Source organism: Pelophylax lessonae (assembly GCF_965119305.1).
Source record: "Pelophylax lessonae genome assembly, chromosome: 2".
Lineage (NCBI taxonomy): Eukaryota > Metazoa > Chordata > Amphibia > Anura > Ranidae > Pelophylax > Pelophylax lessonae.
Window position 1 is genome coordinate 434,339,110 of NC_138769.1, and position 26,963 is coordinate 434,366,072.

The following is a 26,963-nucleotide window of genomic DNA, read 5'->3' on the forward strand; positions in this document are numbered from 1 at the left end:
TCAACAGTCATAATAATACTCCAATATTACATCTTTAAAAACAATGGTTTTATGGATGGCATTTTTGTATGACAGTGGCAATGGCCTATTCTTGCTGATGTTGGAATGTTCCTGTTAAAATAATATGACTTTTGAAGTCAATAGAAAGGGAACGGAATGCATGCTCTTGAATTTGCTTTGACCAAAATTTGGATTGGAGGAATTTAGAGACATGTAAATTGGTGGGTTTAATTTACAAGCTAAACTCCCTTCTACTTACAACACTAAGTGTTCCTTGTTAGCATAGGGTGGATTTGTCCATTCAAAAATATCTGTTACCATAATGCATATTACTGAATGGGCTTGAGTAAAAAATAACACATGCAGCAACATAAGAGCTCATGCACAGTTTTTTTTAGCCTATCTTGACTTTGCTGGGGGTTACTTAGATTGACAGGTATAGCAACAGAAACATGTCTTATCAGATTTCTGTATGCAAATATCATTTAACCAGTAAGTTGTCCTATTTCTATCAGTACCCAATAATACATTTTAAGCATATTTCTAATGTTATTCTAACATACATTAGTACAGTATCCACATGTTTTCCTATCATTAACTATTTTTATTATCTATCTATATTATCTATTTTTTTTTACATCAGTAATCTCTGATCAAGGTGCAAACACTACCCCGGGCAAGTACAGCAGGCACAGATATAGGACACAAAACAGAGTTACCTGCCCTACAGAAAAATATGTACTTGCACTTCTTTCTTCTGTGATGAACTATTGAAGGCTCAAATGTGTATCATTCACACAAAAAATCTATTCCCTTGCAAACCCTTGTGATAAATCCTGCATTTATCGTTTATTACAGCTTTAGAAGCAACATCAAATAAAAGATGGATTTAAGCATATCCATGTTTATCAAGCCCTAGAACTTACTTTGCTGTCTCCCAGTTTCTCAATTCAAATCCATTACAGCCATCATATACACATAAATCCATTGAGGAAAAAGCAATATCAGATAATGTAGGACATAGAAAAAAAAAACTTTCATATGAAACAATTGTTCATTTTGTGATACTGTATTGTGTAAAGTGTCCAGCAAATAATTTTGTTATTAAAATATTTCCATTTTGTTTAGTTACAGCCAAATAGTTTCTGGTTGAACAAAATACTTTGTAATAATTAGAGTGTAAACTGCAGCTAATATGGTGCTATTTTCTCTGCAGCAAATACAAGGTGTGGATGACCGGCCATTTGGCAGGTTAGTGATGGAACCGGAGGTGGATCTAGAAAGTTACCAGTCAGCATTGGAAAGAGTGCTTTCTTGGCTTTTTTCTGCTGAGGATGCTTTACAGAATCAAGGAGCAATTTCTGACAATGTTGATGACGTCAAAGAACAGTTCCATACTCATGAGGTAAGTCAAAGGTCTGCCAGGAATTTCTGTATGCCTATTACATTTTTTTTACATTCCATACTTTGAGAGTTGAAAAAGTTCAGTGCTGCTACATATAAACCTAGAGCTACTTGAATGGAGATTTTATTGCAATGTAATAGAATTTAGTTCCTTCTCCATTTATTCTCTACTCTTTCATATTCTTAGAATTGAGAAGTGAATAATTATGGATAAATTAAACTTCCCATTAAGAAGACAGCACCACCAAGAAAGGCCACACCCACCTAAAGCATAGAAAAAAAAAAAGCAGAGAGCACCTACCACCTCAAAGATCTGAGCATTTCCTTAAGCACATTAGATACATAATAGGTTGTCTATGGATATTGCTTCTCTTCCTTTCCACCTCAGCTGCGTTCAGATAAAATAGTCTCTAGGGTAGGGATGATACATTTTGCCAATTATCAAGGCTGATAGGCAAAGATTGTCAAAAAAGAGCATGGGAAGCTGGTAAGTGGCATGGGTGACATACCAATGCAAGAGCATTTTTTGAATTACTGTACAGTAAGGAAAGGGTTGGCAAGCAGGGTTCATTATGATTCACGTGAATCTGTATTGCTACACCACATGATTGATGATGGATGTACATTGTGGGTCATTTTATGTTTTTTTTAACCCTTTCCCTGCCACAACAGCAAAGACAGTGAACAGAGCCACGTCCAGCTATCCAGATCAGTAAACCCTGCAGCTGAATTCTCCCTTTCATGATTTGCTTCAGCGACCAGGCTCTTATAACAATATGGTCCCCTTGACCCTCTACATTTATGTCCTCAATCTTGGTCTCTGTCTCAAAGGGCAAATATCAAAGATATGTTTAAACATCTGATATTTCCAAAAAGCCCCCTCCCACAATAGTGTAAAAAAAAATCTAAAAAAATTTAAAAAACAATTAAAGGTTACAAAGAATGCCTCATTCACATGGTCACAAAGGGCTGTACAGCACCAAGAAGAAGCAGTCTGTACATATCAATTACAATTTGACATAGCGCATACAAGTGGTTTCATGTATACATTAATGGATTTGTGGCCATGGATGCATACTGTCTGAATCCAGGGCCACACATTCATCCTTGTAAACATGTAACTGCTCAGATGTGCAGTTACATACATACAGCAACAGCATCTGTCAGCCTTTTTAATGATCTGTACAGACTGTTACTCATGGTTGCATGCAAACAACTCTGACTCCTGGGCATAGAAATATGTTGTTTCTTGGTGCTGTATAGTCCCTTACAACATGTAAATAAGTCCTACCCCCCCCCCCTCACACATACATACATAACCTATACATTTTCTCTACACACATTGTAGAATTGCATATTACATACTGTATGTTTCATACACTTCGATGCACCAACACACTAAGGGCCCATTCACACCAGCAAGTGCACATTAAGGTGTACATGATGAGCATGCACTGCCATGCATTGTGCACATGTGCTGCAGTGTATTGTAACTTACAAGGCACTCGTTGTTCTTTTTTTTTTTTTTTTTACTTTTTTTAAATTAAACTTTTTTAACATTCACAGTTTGTTTCACTGCAATGTAATAAAGTGTATGCCTACATCATTTTATCACAATACACACCAATGCAATGCACACAAAGCACTTTGGATTGCAAGTTACCACAATGCAAAGCTGTGAAGTCAAAGTCTAGATTTTTAGCATACGTGCTTATTTACAGTGTTGTGCACCTTCCATTTTCACCGTTTAACAAAAAGGCACAAATTAAAAGTTACAGATATTTGTTATTTATGAACTCATTATAGTTTTATATTTGGATTTATTAGGGGTTCAGTAGGAATTTTGTAATGTTTATGTGTTCCAATAATGATTTTGTGTACTTTTATTGAACGTGTTGTTTCAATAAACACTTGCACAACTATCACGGAACATACAAGATCAGTAGCACCATCCTTTTATTCTATTTGTCTTGTACTTGCAGAAAATTTATGATTTGGGGTTGAAGGGGGTCTTTTTAACACACTGAAAGCTGAAAGCGAAAAATGAAAAAAACCTATCTGGCCACTTAGTTAAAAGTGAAGCACAGGGTCTAGAAAAGAAAAGGCTATAAAGTTGTCAAGAAAAGTAGTTTCATTATTTAGTGTTTCCATATTATTTTATGAACAAATATGGATATTATGTATTTACATAGGGAAGCTGTATCTAGAGGCCCCTAGAATATTACATTTGGTTTCCTGATTTTGTTCACACCCCTCCCCACAGACTGAGGCTCTTGTCCTCATTAACATGGAGACAATTTTGTTGAGGGATTACATTGCTCTGCCCCAGTCTCCCACAATCTTCTGACTGTAAGTTACCCTGTCACATGCTCTTCCAAAGGAAACCATAATTTTCTGTGCATAGGCACATTATATGTTCTATTGTTGCTACCATTTTTAAATAAAAAAGGTCTTATTAAAAAAAAAAAATGCAGCCAGCATAGAAAAAAAAAAAAAAAAACAGGCAGGCAGCTTGCTATCAGTGTAGTGCAGGAGCAGAGGGACATGCTGTAAAAAATTGCAGCCAGTAACAATTAGGAAATTTGCCCAGAGACCCATATAGGAAGAATTTGCACAAAACCACCAATCCAGGGGTCTAAGCCTTACTTTTTCCATGCTCTTTGCACTGTAACCCCTTTAATACAATCCAGCAGAAAGTCCCTGGTCTGGGTGGCTCCACAGTGGGAGAAAATCTTAGATGCCATTTTTTTTTTTTAGGGTTTTTTTTTTTATGTTTTCATATTTATATTGTGTGTTTTTGTTAAATTTTTATTATTTTCTTTATTATTTGGCTCTTGCACTACAACACCTGTTATATATAATACTCCTTTTTCCGTCTCCTTTTTAAGAATCCAAAACAGTCATTTTTGGACACTCAATGTGCCCTTTTTCTATTACGCCATTTTTTGGACTTGTTAGTCACCCTTTTTGTAGCCTAAGCTACACCACTGTGTCAAGTACCCAGCAAATTTGCTTTGGTTAAGGATGTTATAAATCAGCTCCAATATTTTGCATAGAAAGCTATTTATTCCCTTTAGCAGAATGTGGAATGTCATGAGGCAGCAGAAGGAAGATGATTAATACCAGAAGAAAGAATGTTGGGGTGCTGGCACTTAGGAGGAGAAAATGTGTTAGGAGGCTTAAAGAGGGATATTTCACCCCTCCCTGATAAAAGGGGAAAACGTTGGGGATGTACCGCCATCATCCCAGAAGAATCCCAAACTACCCTACTTTGAGGACAGTGCATAGAATGACCTTAGGCTGCCTACCCATCAGAAAGGCAGTTGGGAGAGGCTCGGTGACCTGGCTTTTTTTTTACACCACACCAGTGGTAAATCATGCAGGGGGTGAAGTGAAGGGAAAGTGAAGCGGCTGACAAAGCCTTTCTGGTCCTACAAGATACAGGGCAGCTATATATAGGAATACCTTAAGGAAGCCCATTCTACATTAGAATCCAGAGGTTTTCATATAAACTTCTGCAAAAAAAAATACACAAATTTGTTCATAGCACTTATTACAACTATCACTGTCTCTGCTTTGTTACGCGGTCATTATGGCAGTATGAGTACATGTTTGCCTTTCAGCAGCTTCTTAACATACTAGACTGATTTAATACTGCCACTTAGTAAAAAGTAACATGTTGTACAAAATTATGATGTGTAGCCAAATAATGCCATTTTGAAATAAACTATGTGAGAGGGTAATTGGTGTAAACCACCAATAGAACTGCACAAATGAATGTGACAAATATGTAAACACTGATTAGAAAATTATATATAATAATAAATTATATATAATTAAATAAAGGTGAATTGTGTATATAGTGAAATTCCTTTCACTCTGTGAGCTGCAACATAAACGTGATAACGTGATGAATTGAGAATAAAGAAAAATGTAGCACTCAACAGATAAATCACAATAATATTCCAATGTTGTCAACCACAATAGTGCTATTGAAATGTGCAACAAAAAAGTGCAAATAATATATATAAGTGCAAATATATTAATCAAAAGTCTCTAGTGCTCCAAGCATCAAGGTGTTAAACAAAATAACAGCAGCTGATGGAAAACACAGACTTGATAGGAGTGTATTTCTCAAAGCCTCCACCTCTACACGTTCACCCAGTCCTAGCATATGTACTGCTTACCAGAAGTACAGGACCCCTTGATTATAGGGGGTCACAAGCGCATATTTAATCCTCAATTAATCCGACCAGACACTTCACCAATGTAGCGTGGTGTTTTGTATATACCAGGCACTCTCTCACCATCGAGAGTGTGTAGCCAGACCAAGGGATACATTCAGGACCAAGTCATAAGTGAAAAAAACAAGAAGGCTCTCATGGTGCAGTATTTCATGTTAAAAGAACATTTATTGCTTAAAACGCACTTACTACAATCCAGAAGTTTAAAAGCCTTGGTTATCAGAAGTCTCGGTTTCAGAGAGTAAGAACGCTGCTCCTCGTCTGCGTTCCACCAAACCGGAAGTTACGATCTCACATTCCTGACGCACGTTTCGTCAGTCCGTTCGGATGTCATCAGGGGATCATGTGACCATGTCTTCCATTAATGTATTTATAGAGGCAATGGTTTACTGGCAGCCAAGCACTTTCTATTCCAGCTTAAGAACCGCCCAAACCGAAGGCTTGATAAGTTCTACTCCCACACTAAGGGTGCTCGCTGGGGACAATTTAAGCCCGACAATTAGTTTTAACTCAGATTGAATTCCTGAACACCGCCGGCATTAACGCCATAAGTTCCTGCGCACCGCCGGCATTAACGCCATGGGTATTTTAGCTCTGGAATTTATTACTCAAATGCCCGACCAAGAGCTGCATAATTGGTGTTTTCACTCTATATTATTTTCAACTCAAAGGATACATTGGAAAATGACTGATCTGAGTGTTACTTGCCAGCATACATATATCTTATAAATGGACAAATAAATAACAAATAAGCATAAATACAAATCTAAAAATTATGTATATCAATAAAAATAATTTCCAGAGCTTAAATACCCATGGCGTTAATGCCGGCGGTGCACAGGAACTTATGGCGTTAATGCCGGCGGTGTTCAGGAATTCATTCTGAGTTAAACCTAATTGTCGGGTTTAAATTGTCCCCAGCGAGCACCCTTAGTGTGGGAGCAGAACTTAGCAAGCCTTCGGTTCGGGCGGTTCTTAAGCTGAAATAGAAAGTGATTGGTTGCCAGTAAACCATTGCCTCTATAAATACATTAATGGAAGACACGGTCACATGATCCTCTGATGACGTCAGCACGGACTGACGAAACGTGCGTCGGGAATGTGAGATCGTAACTTCCGGTTTGGTGGAACGCAGACGAGGAGCAGCGTTCTTACTCTCTGAAACCGAGACTTCTGATAACCAAGGCTTTTAAACTTCTGGATTGTGTCCCTGGCACATTGATTTCCCTGCCAGCATAGTGATAGAGAAGTGTGTAAGCACGTTTCTTAGAGCAGAGCCAGTAAGAGGGAGATCTTCCCCATCTCCCCACTGTTATACAGAGCGATGTACACTAGGTAATAAGGGTAAACCCAGGCCCACCTGGCACACCCAGTGCACACGCCTATGCTCAGAAGCCATGGTTACCCAGGTCAGCAGAGGCAGGGGAACACAGGAACTGGCAGGATCAACCAGGTTTTTTACAAGATAGCAAGGGAAAAATGACGTAGCACAAGCACTGTGCTATACAGCATGCCTTAAAGGAACAGTATCCTAATTTTTATTTTTTTTGGGTTACAACCACTTTAAATTTCAGTGATATAATAACCATAATGTTAACCCATAAAGCACAAGGAGGTACACCTAAATCTCTGTTAAATAAATATCTTATCCTGCCTAAAACATATAGGTATACTACCATCAATGTTGGAGAAAAAATAAAAATAATCTGAGAAATATAGGGCGTATTACTGTGTACCGCAAACTGTACTATATTTTAATAAAAGATAATAGAAGATGCATTCAGTTTTCTTGTGTGTATGTAGCATTGTAGTAGTGACATGATTTTGCGCAACAGAAAATGTCTAAAACATATGTTGTAGAAAGAAATCACGACTTTTTTTTCTAGAAGTAATGTCACAAAAACAGGTTTTATGCAGCAAAAACAAATATAAATGCATAACAGATTCACTATTGTCTTGTGTTTAGTCCTGGTAATTTTACCACCTACATTAGGTTGAAAATCAGCTTTATATCCCTGCATATAATTATACTGTTATAAAATTTAACTATTCTCCACTCCTGCTATAAAATTTTTCTTTATTTCTAGGGCTTTATGATGGAATTAACATCTCACCAGGGAAATGTTGGAGAAGTTTTGCAAGCTGGAAGTCAACTGTTAGCTGTTCAGAAACTTTCTGATGATGAAGAGAATGAAATCCAGGAACAGATGAATCTCCTCAATTCCCGATGGGAAAGTCTCAGGTTGGCAAGTATGGACAGGCAAAGCAAGTAAGTTATGATCATTTCACATCTTTTCTTTTCTTTTTTGTGTTATCACATAGTGCCTAAAGTGTGTCTCTTACTAGTGACAACATGTCTTCAGAACAGGAACCAAAGAAATCTCCAACAACAACAAAGACAGCAAAAAAAAAAAAAACACTCCAGAGTAGGATAAAGCTGGAACACAATGTCATCTTTTTTCTTTTATTGTTCTTTGTGTTCCTGTAGAAGACCATACCTCACTTCCTAACCTCCCTTCCCCATGTAGCCTCAGACAACAATGAAAATCTGACAGTAGGGAGTCAATAAAAATGTTTTGGAGTTACATTTTTAAAAGGTTGCCAGTTTTTGTGAGTGAAATGGTTCTTCAGGATCCAGATTTCCACTGATTCAGGCTGTTCCACAGTAGCTTGATGTTTGCTTCAGATCAGTAATCCCCTCAGCCAAATAATCTAATATTTTGACTTATATATCTTGCAGCAGGCTCTTTATTTTACCTAAAACAATAAATAAAATAACGAAAACATTTTTATTGATATAAAAAAATATAATGTGGATTCATCAATATAAGTAGTGTTTGCCTACTGGCTTATTTACTGTCATGGATAGGTGCAATGTGGGCTAGTAATTGGACTAGTAAGATAAATAAAAGACTGGATGACAGATTTACTGGGTTGCTGGAGGACCGAGTCAAACAGAATATGTTTACCACTAGCTTTATCAAATACATATTTTAATGTTCTTATATGTATCTGCATGCTGTACAGGCATGCAGTAGGGACCTTAGAAATATCCAGTTTGAATCAAACTTTATCAAACCACAATTTTGAATTTTACCAAGTAAAAATAAAGATACCGTATACAGTATTTTATAGATAAAGAAACAATTTGATCATCAAAAATATTTACAAATCTGTATTGATGGATTGTATTGAACATTATCTCCTTTATGTGCCTGAAGTAATAAGAATGTATCTTCTGTTTGCTCTTTTTCACATTTTTTTTTTTCTGAAATTTTTATTAATATCTTCACTTTATGCACAGACATTTTATCTAAACTACATGGGCAATTTAGATGTTTAGAAAGACTTAATGAGGCCAGTATTATGGCTTTTGTGTGTTTTCTAAAGGTGTAGGTTCTGGGTCTGCAATCCTGGTCTTGACTATATCTTATGTTACACACAATCTGAGTTGCTGGACCAATACAAGTGTGCAGGAAGGGAGTGAAGAACCATCACCTCCTTTGCAGCACAGTGCTATGCTGAAAATGTGGTAACTGACAACAAGTAGTTCATGCTCCCAGTAGCATGAGGTTAAAATTACCAAGTGTAATGGAGAAGATTGCCAAGGTGAGTATAAATTATTTAGGGGTGGGCTTTAAAGTGATTCTGCCTTATTGCTCTGAATGAGCAAAAAGACAGAGTCTCTTTAAACGCTTTTTGATAGTCATTTCAGCTCACTGATTCAGTGTACTGAAAACAGGTTTCTACAGACAATAGGTTAAATCTCTCATATCAAAAAAATATTATTGCCTGTGTAGCCCCTTGGTAAAGGAACTCTTAAAGAAGTTATAGTAAGCAATACATATGTTGGCTATGCCTGGCATGTCAGATAAAGACAGTATTTCTGTTATGTTATCTGTGTGTATGAAAGTAATAAAGTTTGTCCTGGAAAGTAGTATTTGGTTTAGTAATATAAGACTGCTAAATTTTTTTTGTCTCTTTTTCGCATCACTGAGTAGACTAGATTCAACTCTGATCTCTTGGGATTGGTTGCAAGTTTCGTAAGAAATAGCATTGAATCTAACTTGTAGCATGGGGCTTAGAGACCAGCGAAATAGTTGCTGAACTGCAATCATAGGATTGTCAATGTATCAAGTACCCTATAATCTACTGTAATGATTATTCTTTCCAAGTAGTTTTGTCTACTGGTAAGAAAAACACTATGAAGTTTTCAAGAGTTTTTGTCTCTTATTGTTTCTCTACTAAGCAAAAGATTACAGTGAAAACTATCTGACCCAATGAATTAAAGAGCATATAGTACATACTGTATAAATTAAAGATGAACTTTAGGCAGATATAAAAAGAGACAGAATACTGCAGCTTTCTATGTAATGTATTCATATTTAAGCTTTTTTAAATGCAAGGAACCTATTGAGTTCACAGGTATCAGCCTTTTGCAGTCCCTGTAGAGTTGAGCTTAGGAAGAGTCAGTACAAAGAGCCAATCTGTTCATGTGCTGACAAGTAGCATGCTGATATAAGGAGAAAGTGGAGTGACAGAGAAATGAGTACATAATTGTGGCGCTTCTCCGTCACTGTTAAGACACGGGCTGAGGGAAGGTCCAGCTTGGCTCAAAGAAAGTGGTTTGAATGATGTTGGTTTTCATTTAACCCACAAATTCTAGTGGTGGAAAAGAAATGTTATGAAGGACAGCACTGTAATAAATGTGAGTATTGCAGCAATGTAAATGGTTTATCTACAAAAACAAAAAAAAACTAAATCCTAGTATGTTCAGATCTAACTATATACACTGCTCAAAAAAATTAAAGGAACACTTTGAAAGCACATCAGATCTCAATGGGGAAAAATATCATGCTGGATATCTATACTGATATGGACTGGGTAATGTGTTAGGCACGAAAGGATGCCACATTGTTTGATATAAATGAAAATTATCATCCTACAGAGGGCTGAATTCAAAGTGAAAAATGATGCAGTAGGCTAGTCCTTTTTGCTGAAATTTCATTACAGCAACTCAAAATGGTACTCGGTAACTTGTATGGCCCCATGTGCTTGTATGCAAATCTGACAACATTGGGGCATGCTCTTAATGAGACAACAGATGGTGTCCTGGGGTATTTTCCCAGATCTGGACCAGGGCATCACTGAGCTCCTGAACAGACTGAGGTGCAACCTGCTGGCATCGGATGGACCAAAACATAATGTCCCAGAAGTGTTCTATTGGATTAAGGTCAGGCGAGTGTGGTGGCAATTCAATGGTATCAATTCATTCATCCTCCAGGAACTGGCTGCATACTCTTGCCACATGAGGCCCAGCATTGTCATGCACCAGGAGGAACCCAGGACCCCTGCACCAGTGTAGGGTCTGACAATGGGTCCAAGGATTTCATCCCGATACCTAATGTCATTTAGGGGGCCATTGTCTAGCCTGTAGAGGTCTGTGCGTACCTCTATGGATATGCCTTCCCAGACCATCACTGACCCACACCAGTAATGCTGAACAATATTACAGGCAGCATAACATTATCCATGGCTTCTCCAGACCCTTTCACATCTGTCCCATGTGCTCAGGGTGAACCTTCTCTCATCTGTGAAAAGCACAGGGCGCAAGTGGCTGACCCGCCATATCTGGTGTTCAATGGAAAATGCCAATCGAGCTCCAAGGTGCCGGGCAGGGAGCACAGGACCTACTAGAGGACGTTGGGCCCTCAGGCCACCCTCATTAAGTCTGTTTCTGATTGTTTGGTCAGAGACATTCACACCAGTGGCCCACTGGGGGTTATTTTTTAGGGCTCAGGCAGTACTCATCCTGTTCCTCCTCACTCAGAGGAGCAGATACCGGTCCTGCTGATGGGTTAAGGACCTTCTATGGCCCTGTCCACCTCTCCTAGAGTAACTGCCTGTCTCCTGGAATCTCCTCCATGATCTTGAGGCTATGCTGGGCGACATAGCAAACCTTCTGGCAATGGCACATATTGATGTGTCATCCTGGAGGAGTTGGGCTGCCTGTGCAACCTCTATAGGGTCCAGATAACGCCTCATGCTACCAGTAGTAACACTGACCCTAGCCAAATGCAAAACTAATGAAAAACAGTCAGAAAAGTTGAATAGGGAAATTAAGTGTCAGGGGCCTCCACTGTAAAACTATTCCTGTTTTGGAGGTCACCTCATTGTTGCCCATCCAGGGCACGTGTTGTTAATTTAATTTACACCAAAGCAGCTGAAACCGATTAACTACCCCCTCTGCTACTTAACCAGATCAATATCCCAAGAGTTTAATTGACTTGATGTTATACTCTGATTAAAAAGTGTTCCTTTAATTTTTTTGAGCAGTGAATAAAAAAGTAAATTTCAAACAAGGAAATTCTACAAAAAAAAGTAATTTTTGCTTGCCAGAGTTCAAGCAACATTGTTTCTCTTTGCAGAACAGAAAGCTCTGGCTTTCCAAAATGTTATGAACCTTAAAAGAGCCTTGTAAAGGCAGATATATATTCTATAAAGAGCTATTACAGCAGTGGCATTGTTATCCTTGATTATGCCAGCCCTATGAGGATCACACAGCTCTTTTTCTTAGCCAGGTTAAATTTACAAGTAATTTTCTCATACATGCTGCAACATAGATGGTGGGTGGAGCAAGGTTCCTGTAAGATACTGTAGATTTTCCCATGCCAGTGTTCTGGGAGTTTATACAAACCCTATTGACACTTGATTTTGCCAGGGTGATTTTTTCAACAGATTAGTTAAAGCTGACCTCTAGGCAAATAAAAAAAACAAAAAACAGATTAACGCAAATTTTCAATTATTAAGTACGTGCATTTCATCTGGTATCAAACTCCTGCAGCTCCTGTATGGAAAAGTTGGTGTGTGAAAGGAACAAGCAGCACAAGGAGCAGTTTATATGCTGGCATGAAGCATCCTGACTGAAAGAGAAAGCAGAATGACATAGAGAGAAACACATCACTGTACTACTTCTCTTTTCACTGTTCAGTTATAGGCTGGAGGGGGTCCAGGACAACCCTAATTCAGAGAAATGGGTTGACTGATGCTAGGCATCAGACTGAAGAAATCTTGTGGCATTCAAATGTGCATGATTGAAGCTGATTATTGCAGAAAAAAATGTTATATTGGTTTATCTTTTAATGAGCTATTAATTTTATCTTTTTATTTTTGGCAGAAAATCTGCTTTGATCTCTGTATCTGTATATTTTTCTATAATAAGGTATATAGAAACTTTTTCAAATGCTTTAGCTAAGTAAAAATTGATAATAAGAGGCCCAGCGATACATATTTATTTTTTATTTTTTTATATATATTCATTCATTCAAACTTGCTAATAGGTAGTCAATAGTAAAGGAAAACACAAATATGCCATATAACTTTATTTAAATTAAATAAAGGGTACTCATTCTAGTCTATGGAGCATGCCTAAAAGTAATCATTTAAAAATTAGGTTGGTTTGGTCCTTTCTCCTCTAAATTTGAGCTCAGGAACAGCATTGTTTAAAGTAACAAAAGGAAATGAGTGGTACAACAAGACGTTGTCCAAGCATCCAACGTCTTGTTGTACCACTCATTTTCTTTTTGTTATGTATTACTAGGATTATGGCACCAAAGGGGTAGCTCCCAACTCATATCTAGCATTGTTTAAAGCTAAATGAAAGGACCCTAAAAAAACAACTGAAAATTATGGAAACAGGATATCCCAGACTTCTTTTTTTATTTTTTTTTCTGAGGGATTTTCAAAACAAAGTCTAGGAAAATAGATGATATACAGTATGTTGCATCCATGTTATGAGTTTGCATTGGAGCATTTTTTCAAATGGCCATTTTTTACAAACTCCTTTGAGATTTATAGTGTAATGTCAAACTACTACAAGAGAACCAGAAAAAAAAATATCTGTATCCTATGATTTTTTAATTATTCCTAAATAATTTATATCATGTCTTTCATTTTGTACCCTATACATGGACTGAAATGTTTGGCGAACCTTGATACTGGTACATCTCTACAAAGATATAATAATATTTCTAACGCTGTTCAAAGTTTCCAATAAATCTCAGAGATAAATGCTAATAAAAATGTTCTTATAAGTGAAACTGTTGTTTCTGAAAAAAATATTAAATAGCATAGGAGCTACAGGATTAAAGATACCATGTGTGCCTCAATTGTAAATAGAATTACAGCTTTTCTGTTCCTGAGATTTCAAGAACAGCTCTTGGGAAGATGAGAATCGATATATTTCTATACAACTAATCTTTACCAATATCTTTTCAAATAGCTTACCAACTGTTATATTTCCTAGCCTGTTATTCGTACACACAGGTAGCACTTATCAGTCATTGTACAGCAGTAATATGAGTCACATATAGTGTACAACATTTTTGCTTTTACAGATGGGTATTTTGTTCAGTAGAGAAAAAAAATCTCTCCCTTCCTATATATACACTGCACAAAAATTATAAAAGCATCACTTTTATTTTCCCTCATCTTTCATGCGTTGAACTCAGAGATCTAAGACCAGAGATCAGAGATCTAAGACTTTTTCTATGTACACAAAAGGCCTATTTCTCTCAAATATTGTTCACAAATCTTGCTAGATCTGTTTTAGTGAGCACTTCTCCTTTGGCAAGATAATTCATCCACCTCACAGGTGTGGCATATCAAGATGCTGGCTAGACAGCAAGATTCCTGCACAGGTGTGTCTTAGGCTGGCCACAATAAAAGGCCACTCTAAAATGTGCAGTTTTATCACACAGAACAATGCCACAGATGTCGCAAGTTTTGAGGGAGCATGCAATTGACATGCCGACTGCAGGAGTGTCCACCAGAGCTGTTGCCCATGAATTGAATGTTCATTTCTCTACCATAAGTAATCTCCAAAGGCGTTTCAGAGAATTTGGCAGTACATCCAACCGGCCTCACAACCGCAGATCATGTGTAACCACACCAGCCTAGGTCCTCCACATCCAGCATCTTCACCTCCAAAGAATTCCTGCACAATTTGTCAGAAACTGTCTCAGGGAAGGTCATCTGCATGCTCCTCCCCATCGGGGACTCAACCTGTCTGCAGTTCGTCATCGTAACCGACTTAAGTGGACAAATGCTCACTTTTGATGGCATCTGGCACTTTCGAGAGGTGTTCTCTTCACAAATGAATCCCGGTTTTCTTAGATCTTTCATTTCAGCTCATGAAAAAAAAAAAATATATATATATATATATATATGTATATATATATATATATATATATATATATATAGAGAGAGAGAGAGAGAGAGAGAGGTGGGAGGTGGGAGGAGAGAGAACTAGATTAAACTGGCAACACAGAGGTTTACAAAACAACTGAATATCTGCTTCCTGGCTAAAGCATGCAGCATGTCTGCTCTGGCCTTGCACTTCAGGCCCTTGTCTATCTCCTACAGACAGTCTTCTCAGAAAAACTTGGTCCATCCACCTAGCAGTCCCTTATTGCTATGGCTCCCACCTGTCTACTAGGTGGAACCCTTCTGACTCCTGGACAGAGACCACCTCTGTCTGCTGGGGTGGAGCCCAGAACCATAGTCAGGTCTCTACTAAAAGCCCTAAAGAAACCTGCACATCAGCGTGCCTGTTTTCTGTAAAACCTGGTTCCACTCCCAGGATTGGAGACTTCATCCCATCCAAGTGTTTAAGAAGTCTTCAGACTCCAGGTCCAAAACCATGTCTTACTAACAACTGAGGAAAGCGGAAAATCAGTTTCCTCTGAATGACACACACACTCTGGAGCTCCTCAACCTGCCTGGATGAGAATCCTGGGTGATAGAAAACCCTTTCCACATAGTGGCAGGGCATAGAACTGCCACAAAATACATACAAATATATATCTTGGGATAGATTTGCTACAGGAACAAACTGTCATGTAAAAAAACTGTATTTTCTGTTACATTTTCAAGTGATAATATATTTATTTTAAAAGATCAGTGAATAAACATGTAAGCATTGAATAATACAGTCTCAATAGCAAAAACATTCTCTAAAATAACTATTTAAACATTAATTGCCCTGCTGGCACCCTTGCTATTCTAGACAAATAAAGCAATGGGTGGGATAAGATAGTTATTCTTTGTGGAAAATTGCTTCTGTACCAAACATGTGGCTAAAATCTTAAGCATTAGATTATATGATCTATGCCGAAAGAAAGGATTATAGTTGTAAATGGCTGATTCTCCCTTTAGCAGATTTCACGTGAACTGTCACTAGTACTAATAAAGTCAAGAGCAACATTTTCTCATGGAAAGTTTTTAATTATTTTTTTTTAAACTCTTAACAGGTTAACAAAACCCAATACCATTTGCAGCTTACCAATCATTAGATGTGGTGGCTACATCAGCTTTCCTGTCTTTGGCTTTTTTCCCCTCTATTTTTATCTTGGTATCTGTCCAGTAACACACCTCCTGAATAAGAGTGACCCCACTCTGGATGAAGGAGCACAAGGGGGAGGATAGTGTGAAATACAGTATATTAGCAGATTCAGAACCACTAACAAATTGAAGTCAAACTTCAGCTCACACTTTATAAACACTTACAGCAAACATTTTTTTTTTTTTTTGTGATAAAGGTTTTGCATGAATAAATAAAAGCTGATTATTGTAAGAACCCTTAACAGTGTTAAGTGGTTTGTAAACTGTAAACTGCTACATTTTGCTGGAGAGCATGTGCATTTAAAAAACAGATTTGCTGGGTGGATCATCAGATGAAACTAGAAGAAAGAAAGACTAAAAAGAAACTAACACAGCCATCACATATAAGAATTGGTAAGCTGAAATATAATAAATGTTTTCTTTTGGGTTTAATACTGCTTTAAGAGAACATGATGTGAGCAAAGGGGTGTCAACAGTAATAGGTATTGCTTTTAATCAAAGAAGAAAGTGAACTTGTCCTTTGCATTCCCTTCTTTCCCAACTCCTCTGTCTAGGCATCAAGAGTAAAGCTTATAGCTTAAGCAGGGCTTACAATGCACTCTCCATCATCATGTGACAGCGTTTGGCCAGACACAACATATCCTTGCTGGTGAAGAAGGGTAAAAGTCACTTGCTCCCTTTTACAAACAAGCAAAAAAGAGAGAGAATGGATGCAGTAACCTTTATTAAATGAATAAAATGCTAGTGAAATTGCACTCACAAGATAACACTTGCTTAAGGCAACAGTAGCTGAGATGATATGCCTTAGGCAAGTGTTATCTTGTAAGTGCAATTTTATTTTGATTTAATTTATTTAATAAGGTTATTGCACCAAGGAGCCTGTGCACTCTCTTTCTTCTTTGCTTGTTTTCGGTTTCTGGTGTCCCGCTGGTATAGACAGCAGCAAGGCTTCCAAGGATACAGTCACCTAATCTTCACAACAGAAATTGAATTGTGAAGTGTGGATTCATTATGCAGGTTACTTTTGTCATTAGTGCTTAATTACTAGTATATTGTGTTTACAGAATCCCTTTTACCTGCGTATTTCTTGTGTATTTTGCTCCCAGTGACCAGAGTGTTGCTGAATATGTTTGGTGTGAACCTGTTGCTTTGTTCTGCAAAACACTTGTTTACAATAAAGGGACTCCTTTATTGTCACCTCGTAATCACTTTTACAAAATAGGTCACATTTAAAGGATGCATTTATATGTGACAAATGCCAGTCAGACTACTGCCCTTTTCACCAACATGTGACAAATGACTGGTCAACCTCATACCGCTTTGTCACTGATATGCAACAATGACACCCTTTAGGCTCACCTTGCACAAAGATTTTTCAACTTGAAAGACTACAATCTAAGTGCCAACAGACTGGGTTTAATTAAAAAAAGCAATTAACCCTTTAAACTGCCAACAACTACTTTTATCAAAAAATAGTTAATGTTCACAATATTAGCAATAGCAATTAGGATTTTAAATAAAAATCAGTACACGCACTGTCACCACAGACAAGTATATACAGAGATTTACCATGTAGTAGCTATCTTCAAGAGACAGGGATTCTTTGAGGTTTGTGTTAGTGCATTAGTAACAATTGTAACACTTTTGAAAATATTGTTTAACTGCTTCAGATCCGTCCAATAGCAATTTTACTGCTACAGGGCGGAATGTGTGCATTGGATCATGTATATATCCGACACTTCCGGGTAGGGCACCCGCCGATTGTCAGGCAGACACACAGAACTGCTATCTACCTATGTAAAAAAGGCAGATCGCCATTCTAACAGGAGGGAATGGATGGAATTTGTGTCCCTGCAAAGCAGGGAATAATTTGCATCTCTTCCTCTAGTGAAAGCACCTCACACAGTATAGTTAAACACTGGCTAGGCACATAGTTAATCCTTTGATCACTCCTGATGTTAACCCCTACCCAGCCAGTGTCAGTACAGTGACAGTGCATATTTTTTAGCACTGATCACTATATTAGTGTCACAGGTTCCCGCAAAGTGTTAGTTAGTGTCAGAATGTCAATCTCAATATTGCAGTCCCGCTATAAGTCACTGATCGCCACCATTACCAATAAAAATAAAAATAAATTAAAATATCCAATAGTTTGTAGACGTTATAACTTTTGCAATGATCAATATACACTTATTGGGATTTTTGTTTACCAAAAATATGTAGCAGAATACCTATTGGCCTAAATTTATGAAGAGATTTGATTTTTACATTTTTTTTTATTGGATAGGTTTTATAGAAGAAAGTAAAAAATATATTTTTTTTTTTTTTCAAAATTGTCAGCCTTTTTTGTTTTATAGTGCAAAAAAATAAAAAGACAAAGGTGATCAAATACCACCATAATAAATCTCTAGTTGTGGCAAAAAAGGGCATACTGTACATTTTATTTGCATACAGCATTGCATGATGGTGCAATTGTCAGTTAAAGTAACGCAGTGCCATAGTGCATTATACCTCACTGATTGCTACTTTGCCCCTGGGCCTTGGCTCTCTCCAGTTGATCACCTGTGTTATCAGAGTTACCCTTGGCTTCACAGAGAGGATAGATGGCTTTCCTAATCTATTTTGTATTATTTTGTAGTGTATGCCTAGTTTTTGCCATCTTAAGCATTGCATTATTACTAGCAACTTTGCACCTGTTCAGTAAAGATACAGTTCTTACCTGTACAATCATTCAACTGATTACCTATCATATTAAATAATTAAAATATGTTTTCCATAATATACAGTATATTTCTCGTATTCTGTAAAATTTGATTGTTCCTTTGAGCATGATATTTTTTTATCATACATTTTTGTGACCCTGACTGTTTTGTATTAGGCCCCTTTCACACATAGGAGTTCGTCGGCAGACTCAGTTTTGCCGATCAACTTGCCGATCCCCCGCTGAGCAGTCGGATGGCAGCTGTGTCTCCGCGCTGTGTGCGGAGACACAGCTGCCAGGTTCCTGCTGTTCTCTATAGGGGAATTGGATGAGAACAGATCATCTGTCCGTTCTCATCCAATCCCATCCGATTCGCTGGACGGAGGGAAAATAGTGTCTCTATCCGTCCAGATTTGACGGATCGGATTGGATGTCAGCGGACATGTCTCCGCTGACATCCGATCCCCATAGAGATGCATGGAGCATCCGTTCAGATCCGCCTGAAAAACGGACAGGCGGGTCTGAAGGCCCCTGTGTGAAAGGGGCCTTATTGTCTTTAGCTCTGATAAAAGAGATACAGATTACCAAAATCAAACCACAAGTAATCATTGTAATCTTCACTATAGATTTTTTTTTTGTCCTCTGCATTTTTAATAAGTGTTCCCTCATCCCAAAACCCAACTACATATACAAACAGTATAAGAATTTTGGTGCCTCTTTTCAGAGTGAGTAGTAACTTGATTTTTTTTTCACTTTGAAAGATGCCTTCGAACCTCATATATGTAAGTGTGATAATGTTACATGAAACTGTATACTTGACTTCCAAGATCAAAGGATTCTAAAGGGGTAGATAACTACATACACAACACTGGACCACTAAAATGAAGTAATGTATCGCAGCTTGCCAATTATTTAATGTGGTAGCTGCATTTATTTTCTTTTCAAGTTTTTTTTTCACTTCCAATCAGTGTTTATTGAAATTTTTTTAAGATACATAGCGTGACCCATCCAAATGCTCAAATGGAACCAACGCATCAAAAAATTTCAGAGTACATCCGTAAGTTATAGAAAACAACAATAATGTAATATCAAGGATCAGTAACTATGTAAAAGGGTAGGTTTGCAGTAATGATACATATATCATGAACTAAATGAGGATAGTTAAGAAGGGGAAGGTGAGGGAGAGGGTAGAATGTGAGGGAGTGAGGGGGGGGGCAAACGTGTGCCAACTGCAAACTGGGAGAAACTCTTACATTGGAAGTTGGTCCCTGAACAAAGGATAGTCAGAAACTACAATAGCCAAGGCCTTCTATTAGAGGGGGCCAAGAGAAAGAGAAGGGGGGGATAGAACAGGATTGAAAAAGAAGAGGAGAATAAAAGAAGAACATCATCCTGAAATCCAGGGCTTTCAATGTCTATAGCAGTTAGGTCTTTTTTTCTTTACGTTCACCTATTATTTATCAACTTCCTTTAGCAGACCAAGCTTTCCAGCAAAAGTGGTAGTTAGAAAATGGAGACAAATCATTTAAACTTACAGGGATGCAGTTTGCCTTTATTCATATATGTAAAACTTCCATCCCAAAAATAAAAAATAAAAACTCCTGTCTAAAAAGAGTTACCTGAAATTTGGCTTTAATATGTTAGTCAAGTCCATCTAAATGTTATTGTGCATCTAACACTGCTTTCTACATCCGTGGTCCTCAACTCCGGTCCTCGGGGCCCACTAAAAGGCCAGATTTTAAGTATTACCTTGGGGAGATGCAGACTAGAATACTACAATCACTGAGCAGCAAATGAGATCACCTGTGATGTAATTTAGTTATCTTGCAAACCTGGCCTGTTAATGGGCGCCGAGCACCAGGGTTGAGGACCACTGCTCTACATGATAACAATGCAGCTGTCCATGGATGGTTTTGTTGCTACTTCAAAGAGTAGAGCCACCCAGAGGTAGGAAATGCGTTACTGACCAGATCACTAGGTGAAAATAAAGGAAAAAAGACTAGAAAAGAAAGTGAATACAGCCATCACATATAAGGTTTGGTAAACTATAATATATTACATTTTTTGTTTTTGGGTTTAGATTCTTTAAGTGCTGGAGAGTCATCATCCTGCCAAGCGCAAAAGCAGATGTTAGTATTTTACATGCATTTATGTAGCCATAATATGTTTCATGTATGGCTTGCATGTTTTACTCATTGATCCTGCATCTTAGTAGATACATAAAACATCTATCTTCATTTTCACATATGTTCCTGCTTAAATTCTTTTCATCAAATGGAGATGCGCTGTGTTTTTATGTGTATCATTTTGTTTTACAAGTATCTATTATCCAGCTGAAAGATGCAATCAGACATTGAATTTTCTATTGGTATACTTTGAAAACAGATGGGTTATACATTGTATGAATGCTAAAAGCACAAGACAAAGAACCCCTTTGCAGACATTTGTGCTAACAAAAAGCAACATCTCTAAAGATAAATTGTATCTATGGAGAAAATGTGAAATCATATATTTATTTACACACTGTATTTCAATTATCCCTAGTCTACTCCTATTAATTTGCATGATCTTGAAGTTTGTGAACTTACTTTGTGCAGATCATCAAACATTTACTTCCTTGAATTCTGTGACTATTCACTATGTCTTATGAGCAGGCACTGCTCTGACAAAGAATTCAATAAGTCTGCTGTCTGAACTACTGAAGGCACCAGGAGGAGTAGTTTCAGGAGTCAAAATGAGTACAGGAATAGCCATTTTAAGATAGCATTATACCATGGGATATGTAGTCCTTAGAAGTTGCAAGTAAAAAGAAGTGGAGAAGCAAAAAAGCATGCAGAGAATCTAGGAAGTTGTGGAAAAAGATGGCCAGCAGACAGGCAGCACTCACAACAGGAATGGAGATTTTTCAATTAGGCTTATATTGGACGACAATAATATTATAATTATTCTCTTAGTTAGCAAGAATTGTTTTATTTTTTTTACATCTCGAAATAACATTGTGAATACATTTAATGTTAAAGTTTTATATTTTCCTTAATAAATTAGTTAAAAAGTCCTTACATATATATATATATATATATATATATATATATATATATATATATATATATATATATATATATATATATATATATATATATACACAGTATCTCACAAAAGTGTAAATGTGTTGTCCCCTCAAAATAACTCAACACACAGCCATTAATGTCTAAACTGCTAGCAACAAAAGTGAGTACACCCCTAAGTGTACATGTCCAAATTGGGCCCAATAGCTACTTCCCTCCCCAATGTCATGTGACTCGTTAGTGTTACAAGGCCTCAGGTGTGAATGGGGAGCAGATGTGCTAAATTTTGTGTTATTCTCTCATACTGGTCACTGGAAGTTCAATATGGCACCTCATGGCAAAGAACTCTCTGAGGATCTGAAAAAAGAATTATTGCTCTACATAAAGATAGCCTAGGCTATAGGAAGATTGCCAAGACCCTGAAACTAAGCTGCAGCACAGTGGCCAAGATTATACAGTGGTTTAACAGAACAGATTCCACTCAGAACAGGCCTCGCCATGGTCGACCAAAGAAGTTGAGTGCACGTGCTCAGCATTATATCCAGTGGTTTTTAGATAGACGTATGAGGGCTGCCAGCATTGCTGCAGAGGTTTAAGGGGGGAGGGGACAGCCTGTCAGTGCTCGGACCATACGCTGCACACTGCATCAAATTGGTCTGCATAGCTGTTGTCCAAGAAGGAAGCCTCTTCTAAAGATGATGCACAAGGAAGCCCGCAAACAGTTTGCTGAAGGCAAGCAGACTAAGGACATGGATTACTGGTAAACTTATTTGGTTCAGATGGTGTCAAGCATGTGTGGCAGCAACCAGGGGAGGAGCACAAAGATAAGTGTGTCTTGCCTATAGTCAATCATGGTGGTGGGGGTGTCATGGTCTGGGGCTGCATGAGTGCTACCGGCACTGGGGAGCTACAGTTCATTGAGGGAACCATGAATGCCAACATGTACTATGACATACTGAAGCAGAGCATGATCGCCTCCCTTCAAAGAATGGGCTGCAGGGTTGTATTCCAACATGATAATGACCCCAAACACACCTCCAAGTTGACTACTACCTTGCTAAAGAAGCTGGTGGTAAAGGTTATGGACTGGCCAAGCATGTCTCCAGACCTAAATCCTATTGAGCATCTGTGGGGTATCCTCAAATGGAAGGTGGAGGAGCTCAAGGTCTCTTATATCCACCAGCTCCATGATGTCGTCATGGAGGAGTGGAAGAGGACTCCAGTCACAATCTGTGAAGCTCTAGTGAACTCCATGCCCAAGAGGGTTAAGGCAGTGCTGGAAAATAATGGTGGCCACACAAAATATTGACACCTTGGGTCCAATTTGGACATTTTCACTAAGGGGTGTACTCTCTTTTGTTGCCAGCGGTTTAGACATAAATGGCTGTGTGTTGAGTTATTTTGAGGGGACAGCAAATTTTACACTGTTATACAAGCTGTACACTCACTACTTTACATTGTAGCAAAGTGTCATTTCTTCGGTGTTGTCACATGAAAAGATATAATAAAATATTTACAAAAATTGGAGGGGCATACTCACTTTTGTGAGATATTATATCTATATGTCTTGCTGAGCAAGAGCTATAGCTCTCAAATCAACATTGAGCATATGATTAAAGGATTAACTGATTTCAGGGCTATAGGTTTGACTCAGCAGAAGATGTGTTGAACCACTTTAGAGACTGCTGCTTTCACATAGAGAGCAAAGGTGCCTCTCTGCTGCATGCTGGCAGTGGGGTGGGGTTTCTATTCTAGGCTTTGGCAGCTTTCTATAGAAAACAAATGTAAGATGTTGTACTCCAGTTCTGATGCACCATAAATATATTAAGCTAAATTAAACTACAAGTTCAATGAGACTTTAACCCTTTGCTGCCACTGATGTAACTGCTACATTGGCTATAGCCTCTAGGACAGTGATGGCGAACCTTGGCACCCCAGATGTTTTGGAACTACATTTCCCTTGATGCTCCACTACACTGCAGAGTGCATGAGCATCATGGGAAATGTAGTTCTAAAACATCTGGGGTGCCAAGGTTTGCCATCACTGCTCTAGGAGATTGTTTTACATCTTTTGCAATGTCATATTGTGCCTTATTATTATCATTATACAGGACTAATATTGCACCAACAGTTTGTGCAGAGCTTTACAGAATGAGGCCAGACAGTACAGTTGCAATACCATTCAACACAAGAGAAATCAGAGGGCCCTGCTCATTAGAGCTTACACTCTAAGAGATTATAATCCACTGATAACTTTAAACTGATGAACTGTAAGGGCTTTTAGAGCATTAACTGTGATCTATTTTGGCTACTGCACTTTTTTGCCATTTCACTGGCACAAGTCCTTTTAAATTTTGACATATTTAATACCTTTTTACTTGAAGAAACCTCATCCTTTATATTTTAACAAACAGTTAGACAATAGATTTTGTTTATGTACATTATGTATACTAAAATCAATGTTAACAAATGTATTTACTGAAAATATAGATTTAATAAACAGGAGCACAAATATGATGTGACAGATAAATTAAAACAGCATCATTTTATTTTACAGGGTCTCTGCTTTCAGACGATATAATATTATGGGGGTTTTAAGTATGTTTGGGGCCTAAAATGTGCATTTTAACATGTGTACAAATGAAAAAAGATCCAGCTACTAAAGGGTAAACATCCTCCAAGATTTGAAAAACTATGCTAAACAAGCTTGTTTTATATATGTTAATGCTGTACATGTTTTTTTAAAAAAAAGCTCTGAAATGTGACATACATTCACAGACAACACAGTTTATATATTATGTAAAAACTATACTAGCTTTTAAAAGAAAATGCAAACATGGGGCATATGTAGGAGGAAAACCTCACAACAGGCATATGCAACAGGTCAGAAATTATGTCCTTGTTGCCCAGCATGCAACAAAAGTTCTTCTTATATCAATCTGTCAGCAAGTGGATAATTTGGCAGGTTTATATATTCTCTGTTAGCAGTTTGAAGTGTACTGATCCCAGATGAACAAGGCATGTCAGATAGGCTCACGGTTGATTGAGCAGGATGTGGCAGTTTAGCATTAGTCCTTTCCTATGCCGTAGCTGAAGGCAAAGTGATTTTGTGTAGAGATTCCTTTTATACACACTCTGGCATCTGTAGTGAACAACTAACAAAGATTTTGGAAGGCTTCTGGGAGCAAATAAAACCACTGTGTATATTATGATATATTTTTTCCTTTATGCTTAGTGCACATAATGGTGTGATCATAAATGGATGGAGAAGTAGTATAATATAGTGACAGAAAAGTGTGCATTAAATATCCGTTTTTTTTTTTCTTTTGTTAAATTGGCCAATACCAAAACAAAACTTTTTTTTTCTTCTAAACAGGCACTTTACTTACGTGTATATCCTAATCTGAAATATAATTACAGTAAATATACTTTACTAACTTTGCCCTATCAGTAATTTATGGGAGCTGGTTGAAAATTGAAAACTTAGAATAAATGTTTTCCTAACTCAAGGTTACCATCCTATTTTATGGTGAGCTTGATTTATAGTTGTTTGCCATCTCTTTAGGTGAGCAATTTTTACAAAAATTACAGTCTTAATGTTATGTTCAAGTCTGTCCAATGACAATGTGTTGTACATTTAATTTTCTGAGCTCAGGACAAATGATACTTGCCACTTTAGGTTATGATTATAAGCTTCCAGAAACACTTGCTACACAGTGAAAAGAAAACCAACATTAAGATTGAAAAAAGAAGTGAATTAAGATACAACCTCATGGGTTTTTTTTTTTTTCAGTTTTCTATGATGTAAATCAGGCATGTCCAACCTGCGGCCCGGAACCGCAGGCAATGCAACCCACTGCCCCCTGACAATTATTATTTTTTTCCTGGGGAGGAAGGAAGATGAGTCAGGGGCACAGCCACATTGGCTTCCAACTAACTGTGGGCAGAGGCTGCCTCGGATGGGAGGGGAGGGGAGGGGAGGGGAGAGGAGGGGGGGGGGCAGAGCTGCTGGATTACAAGCAGATCAGGGATGGGCATGCACTGGTGAGGCTACATTGGATGGACACTGATCAGGCTGCATTGGATGGGCATGCACTTGTGAGGCTGCATTGGGTGGGCACTGATCAGGCTGCATTGGATGGTCACTGATCAGGCTGCATTGGATGGGCACGCACTGGTTAAGCTGCATTGGATGGACATGCACTAGTGAGACTGCATTGGATAGGCATGCACTGATGAGGCTGCATTGGATGGGTACTGGTGAGGCTGCATTGGATGGGCACTGATCAGGCTGCATTGAATGGGCATGCACTGGTGAGGCTGCATTGATGGGCACTAATCAGGCTGCATTGGATGGGCATGCACTGGTGAGACTGCATTGGATGGGCATTGATCAGGCTGCATTGGATGGGCACGCACTGGTGAAGCTGCATTGGATAGCACTATTTAGGCTGCATTGGATGGGCATGCACTAGGCTGAAAGTGTTGTGCGATCCCCCAGGCTGCCACGGGAGACTTAGGTTGTCTACAGTCAGTGACAGAGCTGCTGCTTCCTTTATAGTTCCAGCTCTGTCACAGGCAGAGTGATATGAAATGCAGTCCACCTGTGACAGGAGCCATACAGGAAGCAGCGGCTATGCTCTCTACTGCAGCCGCTGCTTCCTCCAGCAGTTCCCAACATTGCATCATGACCAGCAGTACCCGCATGACAAGCATTACCTGCCAGCAGTAGCCACCAGCAGTAACCGCACCAGAAGTACCCGCCAGCAGTCTGCAAAATAAGTAGAAAAGGTATGTGCATTAGTGTGTGTAAATTGTTGCAATACGTTTTTTAACAACCGGCGCGGGAAATGCGTGGCGGATTTTATTACTTATATACCTTAACTATACTATATATTTTATATGCGGCCCAAAAAAATTTCTCTACACTCAATGTGGCTCAGAGAAGCCAAAAGTTTTAACCACTTGCCGACTGCCTAACGCAGATCTACGTCGGCAGTCAGCCCCTCACAGGCAAATCGACGTAGGTCTACGTCGCTAGCCTGTGAGGGTCTAGGGAGCGAGCGCGCACCCCCGGAGGCACGCTCCCGCTCCCGCGCGGTCACGCACCCCCCGCGCGTGTGACCGGCGGACCCCATGTCCGCCGGT

The 26,963-nt window shown here is 38.4% G+C and overlaps 1 protein-coding gene across 1 annotated transcript in view; it reads left to right on the plus strand.

Annotated features, from left to right (window-relative positions):
- The window catches only part of DMD (dystrophin), a 3,625,631-nt gene that overhangs the window by 1,173,712 nt on the left and 2,424,956 nt on the right, over window positions 1-26,963 (plus strand). Inside the window, exons 10-11 of the mRNA XM_082246191.1 lie at window positions 1,217-1,405; window positions 7,736-7,917. Coding sequence (XP_082102317.1) covers window positions 1,217-1,405; window positions 7,736-7,917 — 371 coding nt within the window. The remainder of the gene's footprint in view (window positions 1-1,216; window positions 1,406-7,735; window positions 7,918-26,963) is intronic.